At 44.5% G+C, this 26,271-nt stretch overlaps 1 protein-coding gene across 3 annotated transcripts; it reads left to right on the top strand.

The window, feature by feature from the left end:
- Nucleotides 1–3,727: 3,727 nt before the first annotated feature.
- GPR162 (G protein-coupled receptor 162) lies at nucleotides 3,728–23,637 on the top strand. 3 transcript variants are annotated; one of them, XM_061636990.1, is made up of 6 exons: nucleotides 3,963–4,050; nucleotides 6,979–7,198; nucleotides 8,143–9,097; nucleotides 16,443–16,632; nucleotides 19,421–19,572; nucleotides 22,707–23,637. In XM_061636990.1, exons 3-6 carry the CDS (start codon nucleotides 8,186–8,188, stop codon nucleotides 23,241–23,243), a joined length of 1,791 nt encoding a protein of 596 aa, XP_061492974.1. In that variant the 5' UTR covers nucleotides 3,963–4,050; nucleotides 6,979–7,198; nucleotides 8,143–8,185; the 3' UTR covers nucleotides 23,244–23,637. The 3 variants fall into 3 exon arrangements, with proteins under 3 accessions (XP_061492956.1, XP_061492974.1, XP_061492965.1); XM_061636972.1 differs by lacking the exon at nucleotides 6,979–7,198 and having other exon boundaries at nucleotides 3,728–4,050; nucleotides 8,209–9,097; XM_061636981.1 differs by having other exon boundaries at nucleotides 6,979–9,097.
- The last annotated feature ends 2,634 nt before the right edge of the window (nucleotides 23,638–26,271 follow it).

The raw sequence follows: 26,271 nt of genomic DNA, 5'->3' as shown, positions 1-26,271 counted from the left end.
CCCAAATTAAGATAGAGCACATTGCAGAAAATATATATGGGACATTTGGGAATAGCGTTGTACAAAAAGAGAGCCAGGGATGTATTGCCTGAGCATGAGTTCACAAACAGAGGACCTGATTGCAAAGTGCTCCATAAGTTTGGAACACTACACATCAAATCCAGAGGAGCCAGTGATAATAGGTAAGCATCCAGACAGACCATGGCAAAAGTTGGGAACAGATTTGTTCACACTGGGGTTAGGTAGAAAAATTATCTGCTCACAGTGGATCACTATAGCAAATATCCAGAACTCTTGCAATTAACAGACACCATGGCAAGTATAATCATAAATCACTTGAGAGCCATGGATCTGGTTTCAGAAATGGGCCTCAGTACAACTCAGCAGCATTCAGAGCTTTTGCTTATGAATTCAAGCACACGTACATCAGTCCATACTTCTCACAAGTAAATTGACTAGCTGAAAATATGTACAAATTATTAAATACATGCACAGAAAAGCACAGCAGAGTTATCAAGATGTTTACTTGAACTTATTGACCTACAGAAAAGTACTGTTCTTTGAACAGTAGGAAAAGCCTGTCCTGCACAGCAGAAGGCTCAGGTACCAATCACCACCAACATACAAGCATCTAATAGCAGAAAAAGAAAAAGCTACAGAGATTTGAAATAAAATAAGGCAAGGGAAAATCAAACAAATGGCATGTTATGACTTGGAGGGAAAACACCCACAACTATTGCACACAAGGCAGTCAGTAATGATGCAACAAAAAGTACAATGGACACCAGCAGTGGTAAAAGGAAATGCTGAAACAACCAGACTGGGAGTTGCCAACTTGGTGTCTTCAATGGCACCCCTGGCAGATGGCCCAGAACCTGAGCTCTTTTTTTTCTTCCTCTTCGTTTAAATGTCTCTAGCCCTCCTAGAAAGAAAGTTATGAAGCAAAATGTGCAGGTATCATCTAAGCGATTTCTGTGAAATAAGCCAACTTCAGTGCTCCCACCTGTCAGTGTTTTTAGCCAATGAGTGAAGTTAGAGCTGTGAATGATAAGTGAGTTGTTTGGACACCAGGTAATAGGAATCCCTGGGGTCGTAAAGAACTCCTGTTTTGCCCTCCCTTTTAGTGCACTTGTCCCACTTCTGTCTTTTTTTTCTAGTCCTTGGAGTCTCCATATTTTGCCCTTGGACAATTCAGAGGACCAGGTTAAAGATGGAACAGGGAAAGGGGACCACTGCCTTAGCTGATGGAGGTGGTCTCAGACTTGGTGTGGGGACTCCAATGCTGGTTGTCCTGGGTGACCTCAACACCCATCCTGAGTCCACCTTGTCTGGAATCCCTCAGGTCTGGCTCAGTAACCTACAACCTTGGATAAAACTGTTTTTTCTAGATCCATTTCAGTTGGGTTTCAAGCTTAGTTTTGGCACAGAAGCTGCCTTTGCCACCCACCTCCTTTGCCAAAAAAGAGACAGTAGGAAATCATCAAACTCTACTTCTCCTTTGTGTCAGATGCAAGTGAGATGATGGTGATGCTAAATCAGTGCCTGGGCATAGAAATGAACTGGATGAGGGCCAATAAACTGAAACTCAGTTCAAACAAGATGGAGGAACTAGTGGTAGTTGGTTTGTCTGCTCCAGGGAGTGATGTTTAGCCTATATTCCCACTGAAAGGGCAGATTAATAGTTTGCTTGTTACTGGAGGCACAGGTGGACTCCATGATCTGAAACACCTTTACCTGCTTTGGCTGGTATACCAGGCACAGTCCTACCTGGACAGGGATAGGCTAGAATCAGTTACCCATGCCCTAGTAACTTCTTGCTGTGACTACTGCAATGCATTATTCATGGAGCTGTCTCTGAAGACAGCTCAGAAACTGACATACTGCTCAGTTCTAGTTAGCAATGTTGCACCCATATTAGTTCAGAATATGGCTGCAAGATTGCTAACTTGGTGGCATGAGCATATTATACCAATTCTTTGCTGGCTCCTAGTCCATTTCCAGGCTGAAATTAAAGTGCTGGTTTTAATTTTTAAAGCCCTTCAGGACCAGGTTACCTCAAGGACCACCTCTCTCCAAATGCAACTGCAAGGGCCTTAAGATCTTCCTCCAGAGGCCCTTGTCTGTGTGCCCCCAATGGGCGAGGTGAGACAGGTGGCTACTGTGGGGGAAAGGGGCTTTTTGATGATGGCATCAGGGTCAGACCTACTACAGCAAAGAGTGGGATGGCTGCCTCAAGTGGCTGGGAAGTGGGGAATGGCAGAGAGATGTTGCAGGACAGAACTCTGTGGACACATCCCCTGTCCTATGGTGTTTCCCTCAGATGCAGTGAAGGATGCTGGCCTGGCAGCAACATTCAACAGTCAGCTCTGGTGGAACCCCAGTGCTCACCAAAAAAAGAAAAAGAAAAAAGGAATACCTAATTTGATCCTGTCAGTCCTGGGTTTTGGGGCAACTGATGCAAGGTAACAGAATATGATTCTGTAGCAAGTTTGGGTAGCAATGCACTCACTATTGTGCCGGCTGCAGTGCATCTCCACCTCTCTCTTCTGAAAACGGGGGCACACTACGCTAGTAAAACCCTGCCCCTTTTTATTGTAAAACTTGGTAGGATCAACCTGAGTGCATTTTTTAAAAATTCAGCTTCAAATAGAATTTGGAAATGATCAGCAGATCAACCTGTTGCCCTCCAGGTGCAGCCAATGGAAACATTTTGCTCTAGGCGACTAGTGTGCTCCGTCATTGACTCTGTCTGGAGGGCTGGAAAACAGGGTTAAGGTGTTTGGTTTTTGCTTTGGTGTTTGGTTTTTTACGCAGAAAAGGAACAGAAGAGAAGAGGAAGTAGTATGGAGAGGCACCATGATGTCCACATGTTGTTTGTTTATTCATTTATTTACAATATTTATAGGCCACCCTACAAGTGGGTTCTCAGGGAGGCTAATAATAAAGTTAAGAACATACTAAAAAGTAATGCAATAAAAGAAAGGAAAACATGAAGGAGCATAAAATCTATATGGCAGCGATAAAGAGATTAAAGCAGATTAAAAGTCCTGGGAGGAAGAAGATCTTCTATTGGCACCAAAATTACATCAAGCAAGGTGCCAGGCAGTTTTCCCCTTCCAAATTGCCCTGCCTCCCCGCCTAAAGTGCTTTTCTCTCCTGAGGGTAAACCCCTAAAGGGCCACATTTCATTTCATAATATTAGTGCACAGTTGCTACGTCCTCGGCTGCATGCCGAGAAGGCGTAATGTGCGAAGCAGTACATCACGCGTTACCAGATTCACCCCAGCTCGATAGCGCACGCCCTTAATTTCAGTCCCATGCTGCTGGTGCCACACCCGCCCTTTCTCACCTGTCCGATTCTTCTTCAGCCACAATATCCACCTTACCCCACATTTCCCCTTACGCTGTCGCTCAGGCACTACACGCGTCCCACTGGCCCTGTCTCTGCCACCCCCGCAGCCCCTTTGAGGCGGCCACACCTGTTACCCGGCCCCGTCTCCAACAGGCTGCAATCTCCTTTGATTCCCTCAAGAGATGGAAGGGGAGCCACGCAACGCTCTCCAATTCCATGCATAGACGGCGCGTCTCCTCCTCTTTCTCCTCCTCCAGCTCTTTCCCCCGGGAGGGACGCAAATCCCCGAGAAGCCCTGAGCCGTGATAATACTGGTGCCACCTCCCTCGGGGACAGGAGCGGGGGAGGGAGAGGGAGACACGGAGGGGACAGACACGCGCGCACCAGCAGAGGCGGCCGGGCCGCAGCCATTAAAGTAAGCAGCTGCCGGCGCCGGTGGGTGGCTGCCATTTCCCTCGTCTTTCGCCAGAGGAGATTCCCCGCCGGCCCGCTCTCTGCCCCCCTGCCTCCCCCACCCTCTCTTTCTCTCGCCAACCCTGCCTTGGCGGTCGCCGTCGCTTTGGGGTGGGATGTGGGCAGGAGCAAGTGGCGTGGATGGCAAGCGAGGGCGCCGCTCCCGCGGGCACACACGCACGCAGCCGGCGGCGGCGCGGCAGCAGCAGCAAAAGATGCTCCAGTCGCCATGGCAGCAGCAGCAGGTAAGAGATGGGTCTCCTCGCTCGGCTCCCACCCTCCAGGGACCGAGGCCAAGCGCGGGAAGGGGTTGCTGATGGTGGCGGTGGTGGCCTTGGCTGGCACAGGCGTCCTCGCCGCCTCGGTCTGCCCCTGCTCGCCTTGGCGTTCTTTCGCGCCTTTAGGCGGCGGTCTGCTGGCTTCTCCCTTTTCCTGCCCACTGGCTATGCTACCTGTCTGCCTTCGTTGCAGAGCGGGGCGGGCAGCTCTTGGCCTGGCTGAGACGGACTGCTCTCCCTTTCCTTCAGACCGGAGCCGCCACGGAGGAACCTGCCTGCCGCAAGGACTTGGCCCCGACCTCCCCAGGTCTTCCTTCTTATCATAGGCGTGCCATTAACATGGCCGTGGTCACAGATCAGCCTTGGCTGGGTGACACCTCCCGCCCCCTCCCACCTGCCCTCTGTCCTCACCTCAGCAGGGAAGGGCAAGAGAGGCCTGTGCTGCGCTCTCCTCTTCCCTCTTCCCTATCTCCCCTCCCCACCTTTCCTGCCCCAGGCCTACCCCCATCAGCAATAACCATGGTAACTTCATTGAGGCCAGTGCCAGCTGTCCTTTGCCTAAGCTGAAGGCTGAAGATAAAACACTGCTGGTAGGTAATATGTTATTGGGAGACACACACACAGACACACACACGCCAATTATGTTATTGTTCCTTCTTTTCCCTTTAGAGCTGGGAGCAGCAGCAGGGCTTCTGGCCAAATCTCTGTCAGGTTTCCTTTATGTCAGGCTCACATTTTATTTTATTTTATTTCCTTTCAGTTCTGGGTCATATTGTTCTCCCTCCTGTTCCTCTTTTCCTGTCTCTTTCCCTTCAGTCACGAGCTTGTGAGTTAACTTGTTTCCATAGTCTGGCAGAACTTCCCATCTGGAAAGGCAGCTAGGATGGTGGGAGGTGGCATTTAACAGGAAGCAGGGTGCTGGGGTGGGAATCTGCCAGCATAAGGCTTGCTGAGAAGCAGGCATACCATGCAGGCCCACACCCCAGGGTATAAAAGGCAGGAGTTGGAGGTAGAATTAGGGCTTGTCCAGATGGCAGCTCACCCACAGCTGTTTTAGTGTTGTGGGGCTTGACCAGAAGTTATGGGAAAGGTACATGAGAAAGTGTTCTGTTACTAGTGTTGCATGTAGTGCTACCACTGACCTTCTGCACTGTGCTGATCCAGCTAGACCTCAGTGTGCCATTTAGACTAGCAGGGACCAGCACTGCACCCAGCATGGCTCAGTGTGGGCTGTGGGAGACAGGCAAAGTGAATCAACACACCTGACACATGCTGGGTACAGACTATTTTTGTAGATGCCTGAATATGGTATGATGCTGAAGCATCATAAAAACCTACAAAAGCTAGCATGACAGAAAAAACAACGGCTTTATGATGGCAGTAATGACTCTCTCACATCACCCAGAAGCTTTGAAAGAGCATTGTCTGTATAGAAAGCCCACCATTAGTGGGCAAACAGGATTCCAGGCAGGACTGAAAAGCAGAGTCAGCAAGACAGATATAAGGTAGCAAATCTTTCATCAGCCTCTCATACTGTTGATCATGAGGTGTTTGTGATGTGATTCCCAGAATTTGTGAATTTGCATAGCTAACTTGTTAATAGAATTGCCACCTATTCTCAGAGGAAACAAAATGGTACCGAAGGTTTTTTTTAAAAAAAAACAGTGAGTTTAGGTGATATCACTCGGAATATTCTCCCCACTTCCCACTGCCAGTCTCCAGTCTCCTGGGTGGTCTTTTGCTCTGGAACTATTCCAACAGGCTGCATGTGCAGCAAGAAACCTCCTGGTAGAGAGGGGATGTACAGTGGAAGAATATTTCACTGCCAGTCATGTAGAAAGAACAATAGGCCAAATGCATGACTCTGGCCAGAATGAGGAGACACAGGTCAGGATGGATTGAGGTTTATCAGCTGAGCTGCATGTGCTGAGACAGGCCTGCAGTGGGTGATGATTGTGCAGGCAGAGGGTTACTGACACAGTGTTGTGAGGAATTAATGATGGCCAGAGCAGAGAGGGGATGTGCAGCAGGATTGAGGAGCTCCAGCAGACCCATAGTGGGAGCTCAGGACTAGAACAGGCTGCAGGGACTGAGGGCTGATGAAAGGAAACCCTTAGACTGTACCAGCATGGACTCCTGTTATTCAGGAGATGTGAGTAGGCAGGGTTGTGGGCTGCCAGAACTGCAAGCCATGTACATTACCAGGGTTGCGAACAGCATAAGTACAGGAAAGGAGGACCTGCTGAACAGTAGTCTGAGAACCCCTGTTGTAAACTATTTCAATACTGGAACAGGAAGTAGACATGCAGGTACAGTCTAAGACATCTTGACGCCCCAGGCAGAAAATCCAAACGGCACCTCTTACCCACCTACCCATCCACTTACATGCTAATTAACATGGGACACAATTCACCAGGGCAGCTCTCCTGCCTAAGCCTCAAGAGTGGGAGCTATGCTCCTGTTTGTGTCAGTGAGGTTTGCACAGGAGAACGTTCCCAGTGAATTGCATCCCATGAGCCAGATCTGTCTGGCTCCTAAACTGCCACCTTTAACAGTGCATAAAATCTGCTGCCTGAGGCACTGGCTTACCATGCCTAATGCAGAGAAGAGGGGCATTGTTAGAAAAGTGCTAGAGATACACATAATAAGTAGGGAAGAAACTAGGCTCCTCCTCATACATCCCAGCTGATACTTTCATCTTTCACAAAATTATCCCTGCCTGGGCTCTCCCGGGGTGCAGAAGAGCAGGTAACAAGAGGGACATGTGGCTGGCATATATATTTCAGGCCACACACTCCCTTAACTGTTCATTGTGTGGGTTGGTGAACTGGAATGATTTCAATGAGTGGGGGGAGATGGAACTGTTTTCTTACACTTTCCTTCTTCTTTCTACAGTAAGAAGGGTTCTCTAAAGTTGCCAAGGAACTCTGGGAAAATGATTAATCCCTCCTGCAGTTATTGATTGCCTTCCAAACCAGAAGAGAAGGTTCTGGGGGACAGTAAGCTCAGGGGCCCAACAGAAAAGCAGAGGATGTCGGTGTCATGTAGGCACTGAAGAGAAAAAAAAAGACCTGTTCACTGATCTGCAGCTCAAGTGTTTGATGACAGAAGCCTGGTATTATTCCCTGTGAGAACCAGGGCTTTAATTCTCTTCCCCATTCCACTTTTCACTCCACCCATGAAAACTCTTCATTTATCCTTTATTCATCCAGGACAGTCAAAGCAGAGTGGGGTTCTGTTAAGAGAAGGTAATTTTTGAGAGAGAGAGAGAGAGAGATGAAGGGAGCAACAGGAGAAGTGGTAACAGTAAAGAAAGATACTTCTTCCTTATCTTGTTTCCTTAAATTTTATTATTTATTTTAAACATATGTCCCCTGCCTCTATGTACTTGATGCAGTGTAAACATTTTAAAAAGGCTAATTACAACAATAATGTAAAACACAACAAGAAAACCAGTAGTGCAAATATACCAAACCCCTCAAAAATAACAGCAAAAATATACAAAAAAACCCCCAACATCTATATTTAAAACCACCAGTAAATTAGTAATTGCGTAGCCCAGCAATTCAGCAAATCAACATTTACCTACAAAGCCTCTAAAAATGTGTGTCGCATTTTATTACAAAATTCAGGAGGGATGTACATAAACAATATTATCTGGCTTACAGCTATAAAGAGTTGTAATGATCCTTTATGGAAGGTATATATGTAGTAATTTTCTATAAAGCAAAGCAGGACCTTAGTACATGATTTTAAAAGACAGGAGGGGAGTTCATACAGGTTGCAGAAGTATAGCCTTCTGTCTTGTTTCCCTAGTTTTTATATGTTCTGTGCTATTTTTTCTTTCTGGAATAAAATATAAATTTAAAAATATAAGAGAAAGAGGGAGACAAAAACAATAAAGAAGAGGGGGTATGGATTGAGAGTGAAAATGCAGAAAATAGAAAGAGCAAAGGTGGAAGGAATAACGAGGAATAGGATTAAGATAGTGGATCCTCCTCATGGCAGTACCTCCCAGAGTTTTTTCTACATCTCTCTCCTATTTCCTTTTGGAGGTAGATGAGAGAGGAACCACGCTGGCTCCTCTGCAACGACCCTGTGCATGATCCTCTGTGCTGTTTCCAGATCCCAAAGTGGAGGAGGCACAATGAATCGTGGGGGAGGCAGCAGCCCCATGGAGGAACTGTCAAAGGCTACCCTGCACAATAACTCACTGTGGTGGCTGGCTTGTGGGCTCCTTGCCCTGCTAGCCAACTCCTGGATAATCCTGAGCATCACAGCCAAGCAGCAGAAGCACAAACCACTGGAGTTGCTGCTGTGCTTTCTGGCAGGAACACACATTCTTATGGCTGCTGTGCCACTTACCACCTATGCAGTGGTACAGTTGCGTCGTGAATCCTCTGACTATGACTGGAACGAGAGCATTTGCAAGGTCTTTGTCTCCACCTATTATACCTTGGCCCTGGCCACATGCTTCACTGTGGCCTCCTTGTCTTATCACCGGATGTGGATGGTTAGATGGCCTGTTAACTACCGCTTGAGCAATGCCAAGAAGCAGGCCCTGCATGCCGTGATGGGCATCTGGATGGTGTCCTTCATTCTCTCCACGTTACCTTCCATTGGCTGGCACAACAATGGGGAGCGTTACTATGCCAGTGGCTGTCAGTTCATTGTCAGCAAGATAGGCTTGGGTTTTGGTGTATGCTTCAGCCTGCTTCTCCTTGGAGGCATAGCTATGGGATTGGTGTGTGTGGGAATCACTTTCTACCAGACCTTGTGGGCACACCGAAGGCAACACAGATGCCATCACCAGAGAGCAGAAGAAGCCGCCTCTTCTTGTCCTTCTTTGGCTCATAACACTTTCAACGTACCAACTATCGTGGTAGAGGATGTCAGAGGCAAAAGACGATCATCACTAGATGGATCTGAATCTGCCAAGACTTCCATGCAGATGACCAACCTCATCAGTGCCATCGTTTTCCTGTATGACACACTGACTGGGGTGCCCATTTTGGTAAGAAATATCTCCTTGTCCTCTTCCATTATCCTAGAACAGTGGTTTCCAGACTTTGAACCTTCAGTAAACATTTTCTACATTGACACATTTGCAGGTAAGAGTCTGAGAGTCTAACATGGAATCCCAGCATTTGCAGATTTTATTCTTGTAAGCCATCTATTCCAGTCTGTTAGCCCTCTTTTTTTCTTTTTTTTTTGCAATGTATGAGACCACTGTGCTCACTAGAATATACCTCCAAAACACTCTGCTGTATGTGAACATTGCAGGAGAAGATCAGAATTGATGGTCAAGGTGATTTCAGGGAACTCTGCTTGCCATTACTGATCATCCCACTGAGGAATCCCCAATAAGCTTCCAAGTAACACCAGGATTCCCTGAAACAAAGTCTGAAAACCTCTGTCAACAAAGCCCCCCTTTTAGAGAGAGAGTTGAGGGTAGTACGACAGAGACATCATTGCCCTTCATGTACATATACAGTCCCCCCCCCGTTTTGTCCCTCTGATCAAACATGTTTTTTGGGATTTTGAAGAACTGCAGAATTTTACAAAAGCTGTTTACAAAAGACAAGAGCGAGGTGTGCACGGCACAAACCACAATGCATGTATCATACCACCTTTAAGGCTGCATTGACATACTCCCCTGAATGGCCTCTAGAGGCATAATCTCTGTCCTGGATCCTCAGTTCCTGTTAGGACAGGCAGATCAAAAGAACTTTAAGAAAGGAATACGTATGCAGACACCTGTGATAAAGAGATGTTATTATCTGAAATGTGGACCTTTGATATTTTGAAATAAAGTTATGTTAAAATAACAGGCAGCCTAAAAGCCTTGTGGATTATATCATAGGTACATAAACAATTTTTTCCACCCGTTCAGCTTCTTTAAGCTTTGATGCCCATCTCTTTTGGCGCACCTTGACAAATTAACTTACATGCTTCAGTGACTACACACACCATCATGTATACTCTGTCCCAGGCCCATCTACTGGACCTGCAGAGTGTTCCAAGCTGGTATCATGTGCCAGTTCAAAAGGACTCTGCCATATATTAGCAAAATGCAGAGCTGATGCCATACTTTAGGGGGCTTTGGGTACAGTGCTGCCAGTGGGCCTCCCAGCCAGAGCAGGCTCTATCAAGTCTTGGTCCTACTGGGACTGTACAGTGTGATGATCCCACCTTCTGCTCCACCTGTCAGGTTCCCACCTGTTTGTGGCTACCACCTTTCACTAGGCACCACCTCAGGACACCACCAGTCAGGATCGCCATTTTTATTTTTTCTCACTCTGCTCTAGCACAGATCTCTCAAGATCCCACTGCTAGGCAGCACCACCAGCCACTCCCTGTAAACAATACTGCTAGAGACTTCGCCTTAGTCTCCCTATGGCTTGTTACTTTGTGTCTGGGTGCCCTTGCTGTCCACAGCCCCCCTGTATCTTTGTCTATAAAGCATACAATCCTGGGTTGCTCTGGATACTTGACGATGTTACAATTTTTTCCTTCACCGCTGCCACCATTAGATACAGTTTCCCTTCAGCCTTGGTAATCACCCTGCCCTCCCTTCTGGTCTGTGTATTCCCAGCCAAGGATCAGGCTTTTGGTAAACCAATAAAAGTATTTATTTGATAACACTAGGAAATAACAAGATTACTTTAGGAATGTTCAACAAGCGTATGGTTTCATATAGTGTCACTCTTATGTTTCCAGTTATATATATTCTGTCCAGATATCTGCCTAATAGAATCCAAACCTCCCTCAGAACTCTGTCAACTCAATCCCAACTGCCTCCCACTTCAACTCCTTTCCAATCACTCTCCTCTCAACTCCCCCCAACAACCTTCCCAACTCAACTGTCATCCTCTCATTTATACCTTCAGCCATTCAAACACTCAGCCAATCATCATCCAACATTCTCCAGCATTCCAGCCCATGTACTCCCCCCCTCTTACTCAATTCACTTACCATATATCCCTAGATAAACCCGCACTTACCATATTTACAGTTTTTAACATATAAGGACATCACATACAGCTATAAACTATAGGCTGAGGTACTGCATTTCTGGTAATTAAACATGGTGGGCTACCAGCATAGATTGGAGCTTCTATTCAAAAGTGGCAGCACTACCTGCCCAGCACTGATCATGATTTTTAAAGGGGGGGGGAGAGACTGCCTCAAAGATCACTTGCGTTAAGACAGCTTCCACACAAGGACTGTTTTAAAGCATTTTGCAGCCCTGTTGGATGCAGTCTCTCCCACCTCTTTAGACTGCTTCAAACAGTGCTTACTTGAATTGCTCTAACTTTGCATCAGTTGATGCTGGGGGGATGGGATCATGCTTAGCACTGAGTTCGGGTGTGGAAGAGCTCCCGCAGGGAACTCTCTGGAACACACAGACAGAGTTTTAATCCCAACTCAGATGATGAGCAGGGATTAAATCCTGCTGCCTTGGCTGTGAGATCTTGTTCGCTGCTGGGAACAAGATCATGCAGCCAAAGCAGAATCAAACCTTGTCCCATTCATCAGCTGACATCACTAGCGACATCAGCTGGTAGGCAGGTGGGCATGGTTATCCAATGTATGTTTGCAATATGATCTCTGGTACCTCTTCCCTTTCTAAACCCAGCTTGGACGTCTGGCATTTCTCGCTCCACATATGGCAAGAGCTTTTGTTGTAGAATCTTGAGCATTACTTTACTTGCATGGGATATTAAGGCAATAGTTTGATAATTACTGCATTCCCTGGGATCCCCTTTCTTTGGAATTGGGATGTATATGGAACACTTCCAATCTGTGGGCCATTATTTAGTTTTCCATATTTCTTGACAGATTTTTGTCAAAATTTGGACAGATTCAGTCTCAGTAGCTTGTAGCAACTCTATTGGTATGCCACCTATTCCTGGTGATTTGTTTCTTCCAAGTATTTTAAGAGCAGCTTTCACCTCGCATTCTAAAATTTCTGGTTCTTCATCATACGGTTCCTCCGTGAATGAATCTGTCATCCTTGCATCTCTTTTATAGAGTTCTTCAGTGTATTGCTTCCATCTTTCTTTTATTTCATCTCGGTCAGTCAGTGTGTTCCCCTGTTGATTATTCAACATCCCTACTCGTGGTTTAAATTTCCCTTTCATTTCTCTAATCTTTTGGAACAGGGCTCTTGTTCTACCCTTTTTGTTGTCCTCTTCTGTTTCTATACAGTAACTATTGTAATAGTTCTCTTTGTCCCTACATACTAGTCGCTGTATTGTTGCATTTAGGGTTCTGACTGTGTTTCTATCTCTTTTTGCTTTTGCTTTCCTTTTCTCTTTAACCATTTGAAGAGTTTCTTCAGTCATCCATTGTGGTCTTTCTTTTTAAGTAGAGGTATTGTCTTTTTGCATTCTTCTCTGATAACATTTCTGACTTCATTCTATAGTTCTTCTGGTTCTCTGTCAACTAAGTTGAAAGCCTCAAACCTGTTCCTTATTTGATCTTTATATGCTTCTGGGATGTTATTTAAATTGTACTTTGGCGTTATGATTGCTTTGTTGGTCTTCTTTAGCTTTACTCTGATTTTTGATACGACCAGTGAATGATCTGTACCGCAGTCTGCTCCTGGTTTTGTTTTTGCAGAAAGTATGGAACTTCTCCATCTTCTGCTACCAATTATATAATCAATTTTATTCCTATATTGACCATTGGTGATGTCCACGTGTACAGTCATCTTTTCAGTTGCTGAAAAAATGTGTTCACAAGAAACAAATTATTGGCTTCACAGAATTCAGTAAGTCTGTCTCCTGCTTCGTTTCTGTCTCCTAAGCCCCATTTCCCCACAATTCCTAGTTCTTCTCCGTTCCCTACTTTTGCATTCCAATCCCCCATGATTATCAGCACATCTTGTTTTGGTGTGTAATCAATTTCCTCCTGTACTTCTTCGTAAAATCTCTCCAATTCCTCTTCTTCTATGTTTGCCATTGGAGCATAGACTTGGATGATGGTTATGTTAATAGGTTTCCCATTTAATCTCACTGATATCACTCGCTCAGACCTTGCGGTGTAGCTCCTAATTGCTCTTGCTACATCGCTTCTCGCTATTAAAGCAACCCCATTTCTTCTTAATTTCTCATTTCCTGCATAAAATATTTGTAGTTGCCTGATTGGAAATGTCCCATTCCCGTCCATTTTAGTTCGCTCACGCCAAGTATTGTAATGTTGATGCATTCCATTTCTTGCTTGACAATTTCTAACTTTCCCTGGTTCATGCTTCTCACATTCCATGTTCCTATTATGTGCGTCGTACAACTCTGGACTCTCCTTTCGCATCTGTGTGCATCAGCCTCTGGGCTTCCTTTTGGCTTTGACCCAGCTGCGTCAGTCACAGCCCTACTCGTACTTGTCCTTTGTTCTTCCCCAGTAGCTCGGCAAGTGCCTTCTGGTCTCATGTTCCAGCATTATCTCGTGTTGCATTTTGGATACTCTGTTCATAGGGTTTTCATGGTAAGAGGTATTCAGAGGTGGTTTACCATTGCCTTCCTCTGAGTTTGGATGCATCTTAGTCTGGTGTTTCAGCTTTGACCATTCTGCCTTGGATGCCCCTGTTAGGAGTCTAGCCTCTTGGTCTAGACTCCTGACGGCATTGCTCTCAGCTTCTTCAACACACTCAAACCCCCTCACCACGTTAAGGTGTGCATCCGAAGAGGAGGGCTTTACTAGCAAGAAGCTGCAAATGTAACATGAATAGGTAGGCATAGAAGGTATCTCAGTATTCAGTGTCTTGATACTTGGACCATAATTCTTCTGGTTTGGAACGTGCCAAAGCCCAAACAGTGCTAGAACATCCAAATCCACTGTTTCAATTGTATGTTTCTTGTGGTCATTTTTCATAGCAAGTCTTGGCCTATCAGAAGCTGTGGATCTGATAATGTTAGTGATACTATCATCTTCACTTGAAGTTTTTATCTATGTATCTGAAATATTTCTATACTGCCTTGAGGCAGTATACAACAATTTTTTTAAATGCAGCATTAAAATCAATACAGATAAAAAGAACAGAGCTGATAACCCAGGGGAGAACTAAAACATAACTACCTGGTGGAATTAAAACCAGCCAAGTTCTGGAAGCCTATATATATATATTTATTACTGTGTCTTGTAGGTGCTGGACACTTCTTTTCCAGTTGTTGGCTGCAGAATTGGTCTTCACTAGGAGGGTGAAAAATAATTTGACTATTGAGAGGAATATTTTTACTCATTTATTCATGTTATATTCATAATATAAAATTGGGTGAAATAATGTCAAGTCATTATGTGATATACTGTGAACTGATTATGTGAACCATAGCAAAGAACATATCACATGAGCCTAATGCACATATGAACCTGAGTTATTTGATGGTTGTGTGGAAGAGTGGTTAAATAGCGTGACATTGCACTCTATGCTGCATTGTTTAGGGTGATGTAACATTTTTAGCCCTTTTGGGACATATATTAAAAATTCTATATGGTAAGCTGACTTTGAAAAAAATCCATATAGAGGGTTATTGGACCACTTGTGGCTAGAGAGGGTTGGGCATTTGGTCCTACAGTGCAGCATTAATTCTATGTATTTATACATTTTTCTACACTGCCTTTCAGTCTAACAGATCCCAGGGCAGTATGCAAGAACAATAAAAGCAAAATAAGCCATCATAGAACAATTAACATTCACTTGCTATGGCCTCCTGGAGAGGTTCTACATTCATGTTTGAGGGCTGATTTGGAAAGTGTTCCATGTGCCTCACCTGGGATGCATGAGAAAGTGCCTTCCCCAGTGATCTGCAAACTTCCATATGCATACAACTTCCATCTGTACTGTGAAGGTGGTAGCCAGAAGCAAAATATATTTTGAATAAAGCTCCTGCATGGTCTGCAAAAATACTTGGACAATGTAAGACATGAGACTCTGTCCTTAGATATCCCACCTCTGGTGTCCTTTCAGATGAGAGGTAAGGACCAAAGAAAGCACTAGAGAACTAATAGGCACCGGGCTTGTCCACACCAGAGTTTACTGTGCTTTTGCGGCTGTTTGCATTCCTATTGAATCTGTGTAGTTCACGAGACATTACCTTCAAACATCAGTCTCAATCCTCCCCAGTAAATTTGGGTTTACTTGATACAGGTATAATCCGATAAATTGAGGGAAATTGGACTCCAAACCGTTCCACTCAGGGTTGGAAACAATTGTTTCAGTGTTTTGGGGCTGGTGGATCAATGTCACTTTCTGCTACTCCCCTTTCCATGGCAACTACTTCATCAGTACTTTAATTTCTTTTCTGGCCATCCTTGTAATTATTTCTGACGTGTTCATGAACAGAGGAAAGTAGCCTTATATATTTGTTTTTCTTTTTTTCCTCCCTCAGATTTGCATGAAACCAGAAAACTGCACGAGCAAACCACATAAAAAAATTCTACACCAGATATTGTGTAGCAACATTAATCTGAAGTGTACTGAGAATTTCCAGTTGCCAAATTGTGTGCTTTCATGAATTTCTGGGGCAGGAAATTTTTTTTAAAAACAAGGTGTGCATGCAGCTATCTGCATGCCTGACCTGTTAGTACTTAATTGGCATAATAGAATCAACAAATTAGAAGGCCGGGACAGAAACAAAGGGAAATGTCTACTGGTATTAACAGAAAACACCAAAGTTGCTCCTCAGATACAAATTCAAATATGTGCAGGTGTGGACTACTCTGGTCTAATTTGAATGGTGAAAAAGTGGATTAACTGCTAAATACTGCTCCAATGAGGCCAAGCCCATAGACAGAACTCCCCCCCCACTGTTCTCCATCTCTGCAATAAACTAAAAGGGAGAATTAAGAGCCTGTAAGCTACAGCTTTGCAAACTATTGTATTCTTCCATTCTAAAACAGCCATTTTTAAAATTATTACACAAGTCAATCCTAGATATCTAATAATCCTTAGTGAAGAACACGTTCAGTTTTCTGACGGAGCAGAGGGATAGAAATCACAGTCTCCTTCCTCCCTAGTAATCATAAAACACACGTTACAAGAACTGGTAGCTCTTGGGCTGGAAACAGACAAGTTTTTAGAGAGTTTAAAGTAGCTTGATGGAGGATTCATGTCCTATGATGCATTTAAGTATTTCTGTTGTTGCACTGTTCCTGCTGATTAAACAGGTTTGACAGATTTTGAGAATATAAAACTTGCAAAGCCGATTTACTAGCTGGGTAAATGTAAACCTCATGAGCTGCAATCGCTCATTCAGCTTTTTGAAAAAGCTATCATTTGTCTCCCGAATGAGCTGTGAGCAGGGAGCCAGATTGTGGAATTTACACTGTTCCCATCTTCATTGTCTCCCTGCTTTTAGGTGGTGAGCTTCTTCAGTCTACGCTATGACACTGCTCCCACCTGGATGGTGCTGGCTGTGCTCTGGTGCTCCATGGTGCAAACGTTACTACTCCCATCTTTCATCTGGTCCTGCGAACGTTACCGAGCTGATGTCCGTACTGTGTGGGAACAATGTGTGGCAATAATGTCAGAAGAAGATGGGGATGATGGTGAGCTGCTCCAATGCCATGTTCTCTTTGTGCAAGGGGATGTTCTGTGTTCTCTCTCTGAATGGTCTCTCTATACCCAGAGGATGCAACAAAACTGCAGAAGGGGTAGGGATGGCACCAGCCTTGCAGTAAGAACAAAGGGTAACACTTTGCTACCAGAATTAGGGTCAAACCATGATGTCATGATGTCAGGAGATCCATGATTGAATCTCTCATATTTGTTTGTATTTTGAAAAGATAAATGAGGCCTGATGATTTGTGTATCAAAGTGGGGCTGCAGAACTGAGCGTGGAAGCTTAATCCTTTCCCCCTGCACTATTATTCCCATTTACAGGTATAATAATGTCCCCTTCCCCAGCTGCATTTACCTTTTCAAAACAGCACAGGAGATCTGATCACAGATCTCCCAATGTCACATGTAATCTAGACCTTAGCTAATGAAGGAAGGTTGGAACAAAATGAGTTCCTCTTTCAGACTAGCCAGAATTGTATTTAATTTGTGTTCATTCATAGTGATTGCATCAATAGCATTAAAAATTGCATTAAAAACAGCAAGTAGTTTAAATAACACTGAAAGAAGCAGGCAGATGAAACTGTACATATCCAGGTAAAGAAAAACTGTTTTTGCAGGCATTTTCTTCTAGAGTGGCTACTTCCATATCAACAAAAAAGAAATGCGTCACAAAAAGAGGCAACAGATTTGCATAAAAATTGTGTACTAATTTATAGGTATTGATGCAAATTTATAAACACTTACTATTAGTTAATTAGAAATACAGTGCATCAGACCATAGTGGGGAAGACTGACCAGGTGAGCTGAGTGCCTTGCTGTGTTTGCTGCCCAGGTGCTAACTACTGATGGGCAAGTCTAAGCCCCCTGCTCTCCTTTCTGAGAGTTCATTACCTTGAAACCAGACTTGGACCAGATAGCCCTTCAATTAGAGAACTCCCTTCAATATTCTCTGCATAATAGATGAGCCACCCAATCTTATTCTAGGAAGTTCTTCTGCACAAGAGCCATTTAAATACATGGAAATTTGCAAGAGCATAACTGAGTTTTTGTGCAGCTACCATTTCTTTAAATGGAGCTTGCACAGAAGCGCTTCCCAGAAAATTTTGTGTGTGTGTGTATGAATATACACACACATACACAAGTTAGTAACTGGTATGACTTGAGTCTCGATTCTGGCAAGGCTAGAGGCAGGTACACAGCCACCATATTTCTGCACTTGCACCAAAATGCAATTAAAAAGCCAGTTGTCTTATATATGGCGTTCCTAGCTTGCTAAGATATGTTACAACCTTTTTTAAAAATCAAATAGTAGGCAGTCACTAGTCCTGTTTGGGCATTTGAACAACATGGGAGCAAGGAACAGGTCTGAGCTGAACAGCCCCATCCCTGATATTGCATGCTCATGCCTTGACATCTGCAGGTACAGCACGGACATCTATAGTGAAGAGGCCTTCAAGTCTATAGTTGGACAAGTCAAGGTTTCCCTGGAATCTGCAACCATGAATGATCAGGGCTGCAAATTCCAGGGAAGGCTTCAAACATATAACTATATATGCAAAGGCCCCTTCACTGTAGACATTCATGCTGTACATGCAGATGTTAAGGGAAGACCACACAATTTCAGGTGCAGGGCTGCATGGTACAGGTCCACTGCTGGCTCCCATGTTGTTCAGCACAGAAGCAAAGAACACCTGAAGAGGGCTACGTGATATCAGTTGACCACTCAGTGGATCATCTGGGAGATAAAGGCTGTGGACATGTCTTCATTACCTAAAATGAACATACAGGTGAAGACTCATGCAAGATTCGAATAGCAGTCACAGATGCAAGCCTGCTTTCTCATTTTTCATTAGACATACAAGTTGCATGTTGGATCCAACTCTCATGCATCAGGTTTTTTTTTAAAGTAGTACATACACATTCATTCATTTATAACCTCCATCTGTCACCTCTCTCTCGCACACACAAATTAAATCACAAATAAAAAAACCTCACAATTGTAAAACCATTAGATTGCATTTATAGACTGGAGATTTCATGGTGTTAGCCTCCACAGCTGGATCTTCCTCCATCCACACTAATATTGTACGCTTCTAGAACAGGAGTTTCAGAGCTCATTCTGTAGAGAAAGGTGTACATTTCAACTGAATGTGATAAGGACACTTTCAAACTTCCCCTACTGCATAAAAATATTGAATCTGCCTTCACCCTGATTGTGTCAATTTCCTCTTACTTAAGCAGTGAATCATAGAGTTAGAAGGAACGCAGTACACTAGGTTGCCCATCCCCATGCTCCTGGTGTAACATACCCCATCTCTCCTCCCCACATGGTGCTCAGTGTTGCCCTGCCCCTGCTCTGCTTCATCAAATGCTGTCACACATCACTGAGCAAAACCTGTTTACTGCTATCTTTAAAAGCACCAAGATTCACACAATCATTGTGATGGTCAAATCTGCATGGCTGTGCTGATGGTTTTCCTTGTGTTCAAAGTGATGTAGAAATTGCAAACTATTCACCATAAGCACAGATTACAAGCAAGCCTGCACTGTGGGAAAGCTGACATGCAGGACCAGCACATTAAAGGCTTGCAGCAATATGTGCCAAGTTGTGATGAACCAGTTTAAAAACCAGTTCACCACAAATAAACACAGTAACCTCATAAAAGTACTAAGAATCCAGACGCTTCAATGCCAGCACAGGTCTGCTCTTTATGTGAGGAGGGGACGAGAGAGAGAGAGAGAGAGAGAGATGCTAAACTCCTTGTTACCCTCTAGATGGCACAGGTGATGATTACAGTGATGGGAGGATCTGCAAAGTGCGATTCGATGCCAATGGTGCTGCATCTATGAAACGGGATCCCAGGGATGCTAAGTTGCTGCCGGTGCACCACATGCTGTTGCCCCATGACAGGGTGCATTATCTGCAGGTAGGCAGCCCCGTTCCTATAGTCTGTTCTGAGAAGGTTTGGTTACTGGCCTGAGGTGTGACTAAAGAGCAGAGGCAGGATTTCGCAGTTTAATTCTAATGTCCTATATTAGGGATGTTCCTCGGCCCTGCCTCCAAAGATGGCTGATTAGTTGGGAGTCTCTGAGTCTTCCGTAAGAGGGCAGCAGGGTGCGCACACACACAGGTGGTTGGAAAAGGGGGAGGAGCATTGCTCAATTCCACTCCCTCCTGTTGCTCCCTAAGTCTGACAGTCGAAAAATATGGAAGCATGTGAGCGAGTCTCAATAGCTATTATTGAGTATTTTAGACTTAATAGGGGCTCTGTAAATTTGATAGCGACTCTCTGGGATGCCTTTAAAGCTGTTAGAAGAGGGGCCCTGATTAATACTGATGTGGAGAAGAAAAGACAGTCTAAAGTCAGAAGACGTGAAACAGGAGTTACAGGAACTGGAAAAGAGGCATAAGCAAAAGCGTTCAGATGACATATAGAGGAGCTTGGTTGTAGCAAAAAGCAACACGATGGCTGCAGAGAAAGCTCTGGCAATGACAACACAAAAGTATTTTGGCAAAGGGGCTGAACAGCATAAGCTTCTTGCACGGCAGCTTGCAAAGCAAAAACAAGGCCTGACACCTATGATACAGACAGTAGTGGGACAAGTAAAGACTGATAGGAAGGCAATTTGTGAGGAGTTTCATAAGTATTATCAAGAGCAGTACACATCTCAGAACCCATCAATATATGATACAGGTTGGTTCCTGGGGACTTGCATATTTCTACGTTCTCAGCGGCAAATAATCAAGCTCCCTGATCCTCAACTGGAGATGCCCGGGGACTTGACTTGGGATCTTCTGAATGTAAAGCATGTGCTGCCTCTACAAACTGAAAAGAGAGAAAGTTAGGGCTTGCCAAAGTAAAAAGGCCCAAACTAAATGTCATGGGCTGCCAGCCCATGTCACTCCTCCCCACATGATGCTTCAGTTTTCCTACCCTTGCTCTGCTTCATTGACTGCTTTCACACGTAGTTCTTACCCAAGAGCAGGGGTGAGGAAAGTTTTACAGACTGAGGGCTGCATGCCCTTCTGTGCAACCTTCTGGGGGTGGCATGCCAGTGGTGGGCAGGGCCAGGGACAAAAGTGGGCAGAGGAATGAACATGAATGTCAGCTTTGTACAGTAGACTAGTTTCTACACACACCCTTCTTTATCCTCCATCCAGGCAAGCAAAAAGCATTATTGAAGCCCGAAAACACTTTCCAGCCAAGCAAAAACAGTCAAGCAGGGTGTGGAGCAGGGCCAATGAAAAGTGTAGTCTGGAGAGGGGTGTGGCTGGGGGGGGTATATCCTGGAGCGAGTTTGGAGGGCCAGACAGAGAGGTCTGGAGGGCCACATCTGGTCCCTGGGCCTGAGGTTCCCAATGCCTGCACTAGAGGCTACCAAGGAAATGGTGGAAAGAGATATGGGTTGGTAGCAGCATCTCTTCGGGGCCTAAGTGAATACATGCTGCCTACAGAATTTGAGACTTTGCAGAATAGTTACATTAATCAATTATATTTGTATCAAACTCTGCTTCTTCGGAATTGAGGGTGACATACATGGGATCATCCCATTATATCTTCTCAACAACCCTGTGAGGCAAGTTAGGCTGAGGGAGAAAAACTGAGCCAGTGTCACCCAGTAAGCTTTTTGGCTGACTGTGGATTTGAACCTGGTCCTCTTTGTTCTGAGTCTCACATACTAGTTAATGCACAACATTGGCTCTAAACCCAACACTGTACTGTGTACGTGGTGACATATTCTGCAATCCATTACATAGTTGCAGGCATGCAAGTAACCCGTGTGTCTGCTAAAGGCCAACTGGATGTGTTCTACCTCTGAGAATACAGTTGTGCATACAAGTCTTAACTATCTTCAAGCCATTTGTGTTGGTTAGCTAAGATGAGCAAAATAATAGTTTGGTTGTTTTTATAAGGACACATGAGTGACTAACAAAATTAGCAGTGTATTCCCAAGATGAAGTCAAACTGCTGTTTGTGTAATTATGGGCTTTTCTTCACTATGATCGGGGGGGAGGTCATAATAAAGGTACAACTGTCTCATATTTCTAATGTGCCATCACTCATTCTCTGCCCTATGTATTTACATGTGTATGCTAGGGATACCATTATTGGTGGGAGCGCCATAGGGGGAAAACCCATATGGAGTTTTATCTAGGGGTGAGCATTGGAGGGCAGAGCTGCGAGAGATAGCTTTGCTTTAGGACTGCCTTCCCCACCTTTGGGTCGCTAGATGTTGCTGGATTACAGTTTCCATCATTTCTGGCCATTGGCCATGCTGGCTGGGGCTGATGGGAGTAGCAGTCCAGCAACATCTGGGGACCCAGAGGTTGGGAAAGGCTGCTTTAGGAGTGTGAGGGCAGCCTTGTTTGTTCCTACTGTCCTTTGTAAAATAGAGGAGGGGCAGAACTGAGCAGCTAAGATACTTCAGATTCCCCCTCCTTATTAGACATAATTAGCAGTCCTAAACTGTGTTTTTAGAACAGCTAGTTTTCTTTTTCTGTTTTGCAGGATTTATAACCCAACAAGGCACAAAGAGTCAAAAAGGTGGGGTTGAGGTTTGTGGGGTGGTGTGCTGCTCCTTAGACTCACATAAGCAAATTGTTCCTGTGAAATTTGCATAGCCACAGAACTCAGTGCAAATGTATCAGAAATGATGGCACTATCTGAAGAGAGAGCTGCATTTTCCCAGCAATCTGGAATTATCTTTTGAGTGTTGGGAAAACACTGATATCCTAGTAAGCCAGTCTACTCCTGGCTTGAGCTATTCAGGCAAGTGTTTTCTCTCTTTTTCTCTGTGTTATTGGACCCACCTATATGTGGTATACCATCCATAGGGACATAGGAAGCTGCCTTTTATTGAGCCATTCCATTGGTCCCTGTAGCTCAGTATTCTCTACACTGACTAGCAGTGGCTCACCTAGGGTTTCAGCAGAGTACTCTCCCAGTCCAACTTCTAGATGCTGGGAATAGAAGCAGTAACCTTCTGTATGCAAGGCTCTACCACTATAGCCCTTCCAACTTCCTAGTGCCCTATCGCTCACCACCTTCTTTCCTTTTAGGTCCCTATCTCCCGGAGGATGTCCCATGATGAAACCAACATCTTCTCCTCCCACCGCTCCTCACCCTCCTTCCTTCACAAGTGGTCCTCATCCGATGACATCCGTGTGCCTACCCCTCACAAACATGGAGGTGTCCCTAGCTTCCTGCCTCCAGAATTTCGCAGCTACCATCACCGCCGACGGCCTCCTGAAGATGATTTCACCACGCTTCGTCAGTTCCTGGAAGCTGGACTGGCTGCCCGTGGACCTGGCCCTGGTTCTAATGCCTGCTTCTTCCGTGATGAGATTACCACCTTCATTGATGAAACACCAATGCCCTCTCCACTCAGCAGTCCACGCCATTCACGCCTCCCATTCACAGTGCAGCATGAGAGGCACCGCTCCCCGAGTGGGGCTGAGCAAGAAGATGGTCCCGAGAGGGATTGGCAGTGTTCACTGACTGGTGATGGAAACCTATGCCTCTGCAGTGGAGAGCAGGAGCCCGGAAATCGGACCATGGCAGCTCAGGAAGTGCAGACCTTCCAGCTCAGCCTATGAAATGGCATCAAAAGCATTTGCTGTGCTTTGGCTTTTTAAGCAAAACTCGACATGTCTCCCCAATCCCAGGACCCAAGGGATATTTTAGGTCCTCATGTTTTTCACCATCTTGGCAGAGGAGGGGAATGGTGCCCATTGTGGGTCCTGATGTGGTGGGGAAGAAAGAAGTATGTGGGGAGGGAGAATTGGTGTTGTCTGAAGGAACCACAGTGCCCTGCTATCAGATGACAAAGGACAGCACAGGCCACCACAGTTCATTGAGGGCACTTTCCAGCTCCATCCTCTTGGTAGCCTTGTTAGTGCCACCCATCCCTCCCCTTTCTTAGCTCCACCTATTATGAGAAACGTTAATCGGTTGCCAAGTGTGGGACAGGAAGGTATTAAAAAATCTATCTTTGGAGTGTCACATGTGCACAACATTCTTTCTTTTTGAGTGTGTTAATTATGTTTTTGTGTCACTAAGTGTTTCAGGCTGTAACATATATCTAGGAATAAGCCCCACTGAAAACAATGGGACTTACTTCTGAGTAGACATGATTGTGCTGGCAACAAGTGCTTAATGAGACTTAATAACCAACTGAGAAGAGAGAACATAAGAATTCTGAGACAGTGTTAATAGAGGAAAGATACTCATATGTAGTAACAATGAACGTGTACTGCATTTCAAACTGCTTCACACACATTTTCTCAATCATCCATACAAGAGACCTGTTAAGGAAGGCCAGTAATATTATCCCTATATTACAGATGAGTAGGGCTATCTCAAGAGAGGTTTTCAAGAAACAAGGGGACATTTGTCCACCACTAGCCCAGATAACAATGAAAGCATGATTTCTCCATGAGGCCTTTGGCAGCTATTCTGTCACCAGTATTACTAGTGCAGCCCTAGAACATCAGTTAATTCTGTGGAAAGTGGAAAAGGGAAGAGCCCAGGTGTGTTGAGGCATGGTTAAGCCTTAACAACTCAAGCAGCATTTCAACCATGTTAGTTTGGTAATCCATTTCCCCCTTCTTTTATAGACTTCAATTTCTCTCAGTTCACACACATCACTGTATAATTTTTTTTTAAAATCACAAACCCTGCTCACAGGCTTATAATCTGAAACATTCTTGGAATGCGTTTATTCTGAGACACCGGTGACTATCTGGAGAGTTAGGCACGCTTCCTACAGGCTTGGTGCAGGAATATTTCTCAAGTTTTTTCTGGCCTAGAGAGCTCAGCTTCATGCCTTTACCTGGTTCTCTTCTTCTTGGCTTTGTGCCCATGAACTCGGGATCTTTTAAAATTATCATCAGAATTTGTGTAACCCAAATTAATTGGCAGCCATACCTCCTTGTGTAGTTGACAGATTTAGGTGCTTAATGAGATTGTGTAGCAAGAAATACAAGTGGGTTTTAGGACCCTGGAGAAGATGGAGATGTGGAGAAACTCTGCTAAAAACAGAGAAATGCAGCAGTAAATATGGGGAAAGTACACAATATAGAAATCTAGCGTTGTTAGTGAGAAGTGCAGCTAATGATGAGTTGAGCCATTAGCCTCTTTGTATGGAGCAGTGGATGTCAAGTGGGGTATAAGGATGCTATATCCCACTTTTTTCTTGAGGATATGGGTAGACACACACTCACTATTCTGCCAGTGCATCTCCACCTCTTTTCTGAAAACGGAGGCACATGATGCTAGTTAAATCCTGCCCCTTTTTACTCTATAACCTGGTGGGATCAGCTTGAGTGCTTTTTAAAAAAAATAGCTTCAAAGAGATTTGAGGTAAGTATAAGAGAATTTGCACCTGATTGGCAGATCAATCACTTTCCCCTCCAAGTGTGGCCAATAGAAACGCTTTGCTGTGGGCGACTGGTGTGCACACAGCCTATATCTGCTATGGGAGGGCGAGATCCCTTACTCTCCAGCGTTTCCCACCACCAGAGCAAGGATGGCTTCTTTCCCTCCTCCTGGAGCCACCATGAGGAAGAGGTGAATCTGAGGGCATGCTCCAAGTCTAAGGATATGTCACACCACAGAATTAGTTGCTGCTGTATAGGTAATGTTTGACAGAGTTTTCTAAGCAAAAAGAGAGGTCCCTGCTCCCAAGTACCTTACAGTCTAAAAGTCTTTACCAGCTTGATACCCACCAGATGTTTTGGATTACAACCCCTATGAGGCTGTAGGGTTATAGCCTGGTGGGGATTGTAGTCTAAAATATCTGGAGAACACCAGGTTGGTGAAGGCTGATCTAAAACGTTATAAAACTTGCTCCAATATCTCTTCCCACATTTATAGGTTTGGCAATATGCACCAATAGAAGAGGACTTCAAATGAATGTTAATTTGAAAGGAATGCATTATGAAGGACCAATGATTTGACATGGAAGATAGATTGTATCTTTTGAGACTGTTAAAGATAGTATGAAGAAGCACCACTGCATGTCATGTGCAACTCATCCCACTATTCTCTTTCTGAAGGTTTTTATAGCCCTTGATAAACCTGCGAAACCTGTTTCACCAGGGACAGCAATAGAACAAGGGGAATGAACAATCTGTTAAGGAACAGTGTTCTAACTAGCCTTCCCCCTGACATGGTAGTTTTCTGTGTGGAGGGAATTCTCTTTTTGTGCATGGAGAAGCATCAATCATGTGAGCCTCTCCCCCCAGTCAGAGCTAGGACTTGGTCATAACAGTCAGCCTCACAGCTTTAGCTATTTATTTATTTTTACGTTAAATATTTCTGTCCCACACTTATACCCTAAAATAGGGCCCTCAGAGTGGATCACAATAAAATCACACACAACAGAAACACCAAAACACTAAAATAGATAAGAATACATAAAATACAGTCACAAATACAGTAATGACCTTTGCTAGCTTGGAGAGGGAGGACATTTTCAACTGATACCCTTTTTGTAGTGCTAAAACCCTGAACACAATAACTTTCACATATGAAACTTTCTGAAAGTTTAATTAGAGATGGGTGTTCCATTGTCCATTTTCCAGACCACCGTTAAGTAGGTGATTTTAAAGATAAATTCATATT

Source organism: Rhineura floridana, chromosome 1 (genome assembly GCF_030035675.1).
Source record: "Rhineura floridana isolate rRhiFlo1 chromosome 1, rRhiFlo1.hap2, whole genome shotgun sequence".
NCBI lineage: Eukaryota > Metazoa > Chordata > Lepidosauria > Squamata > Rhineuridae > Rhineura > Rhineura floridana.
This window is presented reverse-complemented; position numbering and strand designations above follow the sequence as displayed.

Excerpts from the sequence above, each read along its gene's own strand:
- GPR162 (XM_061636972.1), top strand. The coding sequence starts at position 3,947 with ATGGCAAGCGAGGGCGCCGCTCCCGCGGGCACACACGCACGCAGCCGG. Across the intron at positions 16,633-19,420 it reads AGAAGAAGATGGGGATGATG|ATGGCACAGGTGATGATTAC; the intron begins GTGAGCTGCTCC and ends GTTACCCTCTAG. Across the intron at positions 19,573-22,706 it reads ACAGGGTGCATTATCTGCAG|GTCCCTATCTCCCGGAGGAT; the intron begins GTAGGCAGCCCC and ends CTTTCCTTTTAG.